The 9,642-nt window shown below is 43.7% G+C and overlaps 1 protein-coding gene across 1 annotated transcript; it reads left to right on the top strand.

Moving 5' to 3' along the window:
- Positions 1-394: 394 nt before the first annotated feature.
- On the top strand, positions 395-6,691 carry LOC139579090 (uncharacterized). Its single transcript, XM_071407347.1, has 3 exons — positions 395-878; positions 1,055-1,182; positions 4,058-6,691. The coding sequence occupies exons 1-3, from the start codon at positions 608-610 to the stop codon at positions 5,282-5,284; spliced, it is 1,626 nt and encodes a 541-aa protein (XP_071263448.1). The 5' UTR covers positions 395-607; the 3' UTR covers positions 5,285-6,691.
- The last annotated feature ends 2,951 nt before the right edge of the window (positions 6,692-9,642 follow it).

The following is a 9,642-nucleotide window of genomic DNA, read 5'->3' on the forward strand; positions in this document are numbered from 1 at the left end:
GATGTACAAAGGGAACCATTCTTTATTTGACATATTATAGTCATCATGTGAAGTGTCTTGGGGTGAGGGTAATTAACCACATACCCCTCATTAACCCTTTGTTAAATTGTCATTTGAAACAGGATTGTGTAACTTGTTTTTATAGAGACAGTAAACCTAAGCTAGATCAAGGACAGTTGAATAGTTACCTTACTGAGCTGAAAAGTAACATTATTTTGTACTCTTACTAACACAGTTATTTCTAAACATGAGCTTAAAAGATACTGATCATAGGAGAATTGATGTGTAACGTAATAAGCAGTACCGTATTTCAAAGAACAGCACGCATCCTTTTTTTTTTCTTCACCACACCCTTTGACCTATGACTATATACCAATACAATTCTTTCTATTCAGTGTAGGCAGAAGTGAACAGCGACAACGAACAATTTCCACATTAGCATCGTCATTTAGACGTTTATTAACACCCTGGACCTCAAAATATGACAAATTGAACCGTACAGCATCGCATACTTACTCCAGGTAGTGTTTAATTTGCGTTGGAGACAGGACTTAGGTTTATAGATGTTATCTAGGTAACGCTGCTAACGTTAGCTAACTGTAACGTTATGATTTTTCACACTCAAATAGCCTCCATTATGGAGGTGCTAGCGAATGCAGCTGTGGCAGAGATCTGTAAACTAGTAGACGATGACTATGCAGTGTTTCGTTTGGAAATAAGTCAAAGCCAGAAAGAAAACGGCGCATTGCGGAGGAAACTACAGCTTCTGGAACTGAAGGTGTCACGGGAGCGCGCAGAGAGGACAATGCGAGAGCGCATCCTCGCCAGTCGTCCCAGAAGTGTCAAGATCCTCGACCGATACAGAGGAATGGCACGAGGTACATTTTGCCCCGTCCCCGTATGTGTTTGGATAGTATGCAGTAATTCCTCTGATTACATAGCGATCTTGCAAGAAGTTATTAAAAGTGTTACGTAACATCCTTGACAATTCTAGACATTGTCAGTAGTTGACCATTGACGATAGCTAACCTAAGCACCCCTCAATCACTCTCAGGTGAAGGACATCTCACTGGACGCTACAGGAGCTTTGGGAAGCCAGCTGGACACAATACATGGAGAGAAGACCAACCAATCACCTTTGAGGGGAGAGGAACCTCAACCCAGCACATTATCATGATAGAGGTTAGCATAATAGTGTGTCCCTTGGCTTATTACACATTTTGTTGTGTTATACCCTTAATTCAAAATTGATTAAATTGCTTTTTTTCTCACCCATCTACACACAATACCTTATAATGACAAAGTGAAAACATGTTTTTAGAAATGTTAGCAAAGTTATTGAAAATATATACATAAATATCTCATTTAGATACACTACTGTTCAAAAGTTTGGGGTCACTTAGAAATGTCCTTGTTTCTGAAAGAAAAGCAAAAGATATTGTCCATTAAAATAACATCACATTGATCAGAAATACGGTGTAGACATTGTTAATGTTGTAAATGACTATTGTAGCTGGAAACAGCTGATTTTTATATCTACATATATCTACATAGGCGTGCAGAGGCCCATTATCAGCAACCACCACTCCTGTGTTCCAATGGCACGTTTTGTTAGCTAATCCAAGTTTATAATTTTAAAAGGCTAATTGATCATTAGAAAACCCTTTTGCAATTATGTTAGCGCAGCTGAAAACTGTGCTGATTAAAGAAGCAATAAAACTGGCCTTTTTAGACTAGTTGAGTATCTGGAGCATCAGCATTTGTGGGTTCGATTACAGGCTCAAAATGGGCAGCAATAAAGACCTTTCTTCTAAAACTCGTCAGGTGAGAAATTGCCAAGAAACTGAAGATCTTGTACAACGCTGTGTACTACTCCCTTCACAGAACAGCGCAAACTGGCTCTAACCAGAATAGAAAGAGGAGTGGGAGGCCCCGGTGCATAACTGAGCCAGAGGACAAGTACATTAGTGTCTAGTATGAGAAGCAGGTGCCTCACAAGTCCTCAACTGGCAACTTCATTAAATAGCGCCCGCAAAACACCAGTCTCAACGTCAACAGTGGAGAGGCGACTAAAGGATGCTGGCCTTCTAGGCAGTTGCAAAGAAAAAGCCATATCTCAGCCTGGCCAATAAAAAGAAAAGATTGAGATGGGCAAAAGAACAGACACTGGACAGAGGAACTCTGCCTAGAAGGCCAGCATCCCGGAGTCGACTCTTCACTGTTGACGTTGAGACTGGTGTTTTGCAGGTACTATTTAATGAAGTTGCCAGTTGAGGACTTGTGAGGCGTCTGTTTCTCAAACTAGACACTCTAATGTACTTGTCCTCTTGCTCAGTTGCGTACCGGGGCCTCCCACTCCTCTTTCTATTCTGGTTAGAGACAGTTTGGTTTAAATAATGCAAAAACACAGTTTTGGAGAAGAAAGTAAAAGTGCAATATGTGCCATGTAAAAAAGCTAACGTTTAAGTTCCTTGCTCAGAACATGAGAACATATAAAAGCTGGTGGTTCCTTTTAACGTGAGTCTTAAATATTCCCAGTTAAGAAGTTTTAGGTTGTAGTTATTATAGGAATTATAGGACTATTTCTCTCTATACCATTTATATTTCATATACCTTTGACTATTGGATGTTCTTATAGGCACTATAGTATTGCCAGCCTAATCTCAGGAGTTGATGGGCTTGAAATCATAAACAGCGCTGTGCTTCAAGCATTGCTGAGAGCTGCTGGCAAACGCAGGAAAGTGCTGTTTGAATGAATGCTTATGAGCCTGCTGCTGCCTACCACCGCTCAGTCAGACTGCTCTATCAAATAATAAATCATAGACTTAATTATAATATAATAAACACACAGAAATGCGAGCCTTAGGTCATTAATATGGTCAAATCTGGAAACTATCATTTCGAAAACAAAACGTTTATTCTTTCAGTGGAATATGGAACCGTTACGTATTTTATCGAACGGGTGGCAACCCTAAGTCTAAATATTGCTGTTACATTGCACAAACTTCAATGTTATGTTGTAATTATGGAAAATTCTGGCAAATTAATTACGGTCTTCGTTAGGAAGAAATGGTCTTCACACAGTTCGCAACGAGCCAGGCGGCCCAAACTGCTGCATATACCCTGACTCTGCTTGCACTGAACCCAAGAGAAGTGACACAATTTCCCTAGTTAATATTGCCTGCTAACATTAATTTCTTTTAACTAAATATTCAGGTTTAAAAATATATACTTGTGTATTGATTTTAAGAAAGGCATTGATGTTTATGGTTATGTACATTGGTGCAACGATTGTGCTTTTTTTGCGAATGCGCTTTTATTAAATCATCACCCCTTTGGTGAAGTTGAAGTAGGCTGTGATTCGATGATAAATTAACAGGCACCGCATTGATTATATGCAACGCAGGACAAGCTAGTGAAACTAGTAATATCATCAGCCATGTGTAGTTAACTAGTGATTATGTTAAGATAGATTTTTTTTTATAAGACAAGTTTAATGCTAGCTAGCAACTTACCTTGGCTCCTTGCAGCCACCAGGTCCTTTTGATGCTGCACTCGCGTAACAGATGGTCAGCCTGCCACGCAGTTTCCTCGTGGATTGCAATGTAATCGGCCATAATCAGCATCCAAAAACAACGATTACCGATTGTTATGAAAACTTGAAATCGGCCCTGATTAATCGGTCAACCTCTAGTGCACACTGCCAGATAGTGTGTTGTTTGAACAGGTATTAAGTTAATGTTGACGATTTACTGCCACCTGCACTTATGGAATGTTTACTCACGAGTATAATTCATTTGCTGATCAAAGATCCTTCCTGATGACCTGAAAAGAATTATGTGATCCTTCCTTGTCCCACCGTGTTGACTGCTTCAAAACGGTGTACGTCCTCAATAGCTTTGCCCATGCTAAAACAGGATTTTGGGCACTAGAGTCCTCTATCTATCTCTGTGGTACATCCTCATTTATCGGTCATAACGGAGCTTGTGCGACTTCCCTGTGATGTTATCCAATTCAACTCATGTACCTGTAATAACCTCCTCTCTTTTTGTGTCAGTCTGCAGATGTTGTGGCGGCAGGTTCTGGAGGATCGTCTCTGGTCAAGCAGGAGAGGACTGAAGGAGAGGACCCACAACACAGCAGAGACATCCAAACTGGAACAGCGGCTGGAGTGGCGCCCCTTGTTACCACGGGGGACCACGCGACCGCCGTGCAGCCCAGGACCCGACGCATCATCACAGAGGTCAATGGAACGCTGAACGCCATCGTCAAGTCAGAGACAGACACAGAGACTTTAACTGTGACACAAAGGCTCTTACACACAGGATCTGACCACAGATCAGACCCAGAGAGACTGGGACCACTGGGCTGTCCTCCTGCTCCCAGTTCAGAGTATTTACTTTACGGTAACCCAAGCCCGAGGACAGTTCATTCCCATCAGGTCTCAGCTGACGCGTTACAGACTGGCAACGATCCGTCTTGTTCTTACACTACAGAGATGGACCCTGACAACATGCCCTTGGGTTTAGAGACACAGACTGATCTGTCTAGAGACGACTGGAACCGGTACAGTAGTAGTGTATACTCTAAAGGGTGCCTAGATAAGAAAGGGGAAGGTCTGGTCGTAGATGAGGTGACTGTGAAAGTGGAGGGCGACGTTCCTCCCACATGGAATGTAGATGGTGACCTAAGAGATGGACACTCACAGGGAAGAGATTTCTTAGATTACAGGGAATGCTTAGAAACTAATCTAAATGTCACAACTCACTCCCCTTTAAGCGCGCTCAGAGATCGCGACCTCGTGTCCACATCGATGGGGCCTTCCGATTCACACAACTGCCTTTTTGATCAGGTATTGACCTCAAATGACAGGGCTACAGCCCAGGCTCAGGGAGGGGCAGCCACATCAGGCAATGTTAAAGAGAAACGGTTCCTCTGCATGTTCTGTAACAAAGGCTTCAGCTGCCCCCAGAAAGTGAAGATCCACCAGAGGATCCACACAGGGGAGAAACGCTTCAGGTGTACCCAGTGTCATATGCGCTTTGTCCAGGCTGGTGACCTGAAGAGGCACCAGAGGGTCCATACAGGGGTGAAACCCTTCAGCTGTACCCAGTGTAATATGCGCTTCGCCCAGGCTGGCCACCTGAAGAGGCACCAGAGGGTCCACACAGGGGAGAAACCCTACAGCTGCCTCCACTGTGAGAAGAGGTTCTCCCGCCAGGACCAGCTGAAGATGCACCTGAAGGTCCACACGGGAGAAAAGCTGTTTGCTTGTACACACTGAGCTACCTCAGCATACACCAGCAGAAAAAACATTCCACTATAGAGCATAGAAAGTAACCATTCCACTCGATAGCTTCTGACGTTTAGATCAAACCCTGCATTAAGACTAAGATACATTTTCATTGTTGTCTGCAGAAAAGATCGACAGATGCGTTTGGAATAACGACAGTAACAGAATCAGTGTTGAATATTCCTGGTACAATATTGCATCCAGAAATTGTCTGACATATAAGGCATATTTAAGCCTAAAAAGTCAAATCAAATTGTATTTGTCACATGCTTCGTAAACAACAGGTGTAGACTAACAGTGAAATACTTACGGATCCTTTTCCAACAATGCAGAGTTAAAGATGATTTTTTTTTTAAGTAATAAGAGTAAAAAATAGACAGAGAATAACAATAACGAGTAAAATAACATGGCTAAATACAGGGAGTACCAGCACCGAGTCGATGTGCAGGGGTACGAGGTAATTGAAGTAGCTATGTACATATAGTTAGGTACTAGGCCTTACAGATAATTATGTGTGGGGCACAGAGATGGGGTAGTAATTTAAAAATCATGTTAAACACTATTATTGCACAAAGTGTCCACACACAGTGTCTGTATTATGTGACTTGTTAAGCACATTTTTTGTCCTGAACTTATTTAGGCTTGCCATAACAAAATGGTTGAATACTTATTGACTCAAGACATTTAAACTTTAAATTTTTCTAAAATGTGTAAACATTTCTAAAAACATAATACCCATTGCCATACCAAGCGTTGAGGCAGCCAGTCAAGATGCTCTCAATGGTGCAGCTGTAGAACTTTGAGGATCTGAGGGGTCCATGCCAAATCTTTTCAGCCTCCTGAGGGTGAAGAGGCATTGTCGTGCCCTCTTCACAACTGTTGGTGTGTTTGGACCATGATTGATCAGCAGCATACCACCCTGCATACCACTGCTGGCTTGCTTCTGAAGCTAAGCAGGGTTGGTCCTGGTCAGTCCCTGGATGGGAGACCAGGTGCTGCTGGAAGTGGTGTTGGAGGGCCAGTAGGAGGCACTCTTTCCTCTGGTCTAAACAAAGATCCCAATGCCCCAGGGCAGTGATTGGGGACACTGCTCTGTGTAGGGTGCCGTCTTTCGGATGGGACGTTAAACGGGTGTCCTGACTCTCTGAGGTCATTAAAGATCCCATGGCACTTATCGTAAGAGTAGGGGTGTTAACCCCGGTGTCCTGGCTAAATTCCCAATCTGGCCCTCTACCATCACGGTCACCTAATAATCCCCAGTTTACAATTGGCTCATTCATCCCCCTCCTCTCCCCTGTAACTATTCCCCAGGTTGTTGCTGCAAATGAGAACGTGTTCTCAGTCAACTTACCTGGTAAAATAACGGTAAAAAAAAATAAAAAAAAAATAAAAAATAGATCCTTAGTGATTTGGACACCGAGGAACTTGAAGCTCTCGACCTGCTCCACTACAGCCCCGTCGACGTGAATCGGGGCTTGCTCGGCAATCCGTTTCCTGTAGTCCACGATCAGCTCCTTTGTCTTGCCGACGTTGAGGGAGAAGTTGTTGTCCTGGCACGACACTGCAAGGTCTATGACCTCCTCCCTATAGGCTGCCTCATCGGTGATCAGGTGTACCACCGTCGTGTCGTCAGCAAACTTAATGAGGGTGTTGGAGTTGTGCACGGAAGTTGTGGGTGAACAGGGAGTAAAGGAGGGGACTAAGCATGCACCCCTGAGGGGCCCCCGTGTTGAGATCAGTGTGGCGGATGTGTTGTTACCTACCCTTCTGGTTGGGATATGTACGTACGGTCACTGTGGGGATGACGTCGTCGATGCACTTATTTATGAAGCTGGTGATCAATGTGGTAAACTCTTCAAACAGTCCTGTAGGTTAGCATGCCCTTCATCGTACCACTTCCCGGACCACTTGCACTTGTAGTTCCCGTTTGAGTTTTTGCTTGTGTGCAGGTATTAGGAGGATAGAGTTATGGTCAGATTTGCCAAATGGAGGGTGAGGTAGAGCTTTGTGTTTCTGTGTGTGGAGTAAAGCTGATCTAGAGTTTTTTTCACCTCCAGTTGCATTAGGTAAAACGGATTTCAGTTTCACTGCATTAAAATCACCGGCCACTAGGAGCGCCGCTTCTGGATGAGCATTTTCTTGTTTGCTTATGGCCCTATACAGTTTGCATCGGTTTGTGCTGTTGAATAGACAGCTACGAAAAATATAGATGGAAATTCTCTTAGTAAATAGTATGTTCTACAGCTTATGAGGTATTCTAACTCAGGCGAGCAGAATCTTGAGACTTCTTTAATATTAGAGATCACGCACCAGCTGTTGTTAACAAAGACACACCTCCCCCCTGAGTTTACCCGAAGCTGCCGTTCTGTCCTGCTGATGCATAGAAAAACCAGCCAGATGTATATTATCCATGTCCTTGTTCAGCCAGGACTCAGAGAAACATAGGATATTACAGTTCTTCAGGTCCCGTTGATAGGATAGTCTCGAACAGAGCTCGTCCAGTTTGTACTCCAGTGATTGTACGTTCGCCAATAGAACAGAGAGTAGATGCGGTTTATTCACTCGGCGACGCAGTTTCATCAGGGTGCCTGCAAATCAGCCTGGCTTACGCCGCCGCCTCTTTCTCCTCTGAGTCTCTGGGATTATGGCCTGGTCAGGGGTAAGCAATATGTCCCGTGCCGCTGACTCATTGAAGTAGAAATCTTCATCAAAATCAAGGTTAGTGATCGCTGTTCTGATGTCCAGAAAACTATTTTCGATCATAAGAAATAATGGCAGAAACATTATGTACTAAAAAAGGTAAGGTCAGCTAAAAGAAAAACACAAAATAGCGCAATTGGTCAGGAGCCCGTAAAACGGCATCAATACAATCCAGTAGGGCTGTAATGGTATTGTATTCGTACACCTCGGTTCGGTCTGCACTGTGAACCCGAACGAATACATAGGCCTAATGGCTTCACAGTCGATTATAACTGCGATGGACAGAGATTGTGGATAAAAAGTTAATAGTATGTTCTCAACTGGAATAGCCTATGCAGAGTGGCGGATGTAGCTTGTTGGCCAATCACAAGTCATTAAAGCGCCACAACAGTCATAGAGTCTCCTTGTGGGGCTAAGCAAATTAAGTAAGCACTCCTTACTTGCCACTGACAGGGCGACATGGGGACGGCGGAACATAGCTGGTCGAGGAGGGCTCCCAGCTGACTTTGTTGACACTCCTCAATCCTTCTTTCTGTAAATATGTTACCCATATTTAGTGGTGGCTGTTACAGATTTCCCTGCCTGTGAGTTTTATAACTCCACCCCATCCCCCAGACTGTGCCAGAGAGACTTAGGGATCATAAACTGTCTCCCCAAACTCCCAGTGACTTCTGCTACCAGGCCACCGATAGGTTGCTAGGGGGCAGGACACCTGACAGTCCTTCTGCCTGCTCAGGTCAGAGTCTCCTTAGTATCTCTTCAAGTGGACAAGAGTGATGTATTGCAGGGACAGAAAAGCACATCCATCTCATATGTCCTCTGGAAATAAAAGTTATTTAGTGTGTGTAACTCTGTGGGGTTGCCTTATTCCTCTGACTGGGAAAATCTACAGAGCGCATCACAGGTACTTCCTGTTTTAGCTTCTGTTTGTAAACAGGAAGCAGGAGCATAGTTATCATCTGATTTGCAGAAGGGGAGACGAGGGAGGGCCTTGTACGCTTGCTTGTGGGTTGAGTAACAGTGGTCTAGGACTTTATCGCCATGAGTGGCAAAGGACAAGTGTTGGTAGAAGTTGGATATGGGGAATATCTTGTCCGAAAGCCATGTTTCAGAAAAAGAGAATATTGCAGTTACGAGAGTTACGTTGGTAGCAAATCCATGATCGGAGTTCATCCATCTTATTATCAAGTGACTGGCCAATAGAATTGAGGGAAGTGGTGGCCGGTTTTCCCTTCGCCTTAGTCTCACCAGGGCGCCCGCTCTCATGCCTCGAGCCCGAAGATTGGGTCTTAGGTACACAAAGAGCCCTGGGCAGATGAGTCGAAGTCCGGAATTGAGGTTAATAACTGCCAATCTGATGTTCAAAAGTTCTTGTCAATCATAAGAAATGATAGTGAATACATTTAGTGTAAAAATGTAACAATTAACGCCAAAAGAATCACAAAATAGCAAAGTGAAAGTTGGAGCTTGCAAGACGGCAATCATACAGTACAGTACGGCACCATCTTTCATATTTTGGGCCTTCTTCTGACACCGCTTGATACAGAGGTCCTGGATGACGGGGAGCTCGGCCTCAGTCTGTTACATATTGTGTTTGTACTGTGAAGGCTATATGATGTTCTCAAATGCCTATTTCATTTTCTTCCATT

Source organism: Salvelinus alpinus, chromosome 6 (assembly GCF_045679555.1).
Source record: "Salvelinus alpinus chromosome 6, SLU_Salpinus.1, whole genome shotgun sequence".
NCBI lineage: Eukaryota > Metazoa > Chordata > Actinopteri > Salmoniformes > Salmonidae > Salvelinus > Salvelinus alpinus.

What these genes read in the sequence shown, in the direction of transcription:
- LOC139579090 (XM_071407347.1), top strand. Translation starts at nt 608, where the DNA reads ATGATTTTTCACACTCAAATAGCCTCCATTATGGAGGTGCTAGCGAAT. An exon ending in ATACAGAGGAATGGCACGAG is followed by an intron (nt 879 to 1,054) that starts GTACATTTTGCC and finishes AATCACTCTCAG; the next exon opens with GTGAAGGACATCTCACTGGA. An exon ending in AGCACATTATCATGATAGAG is followed by an intron (nt 1,183 to 4,057) that starts GTTAGCATAATA and finishes TTTTTGTGTCAG; the next exon opens with TCTGCAGATGTTGTGGCGGC.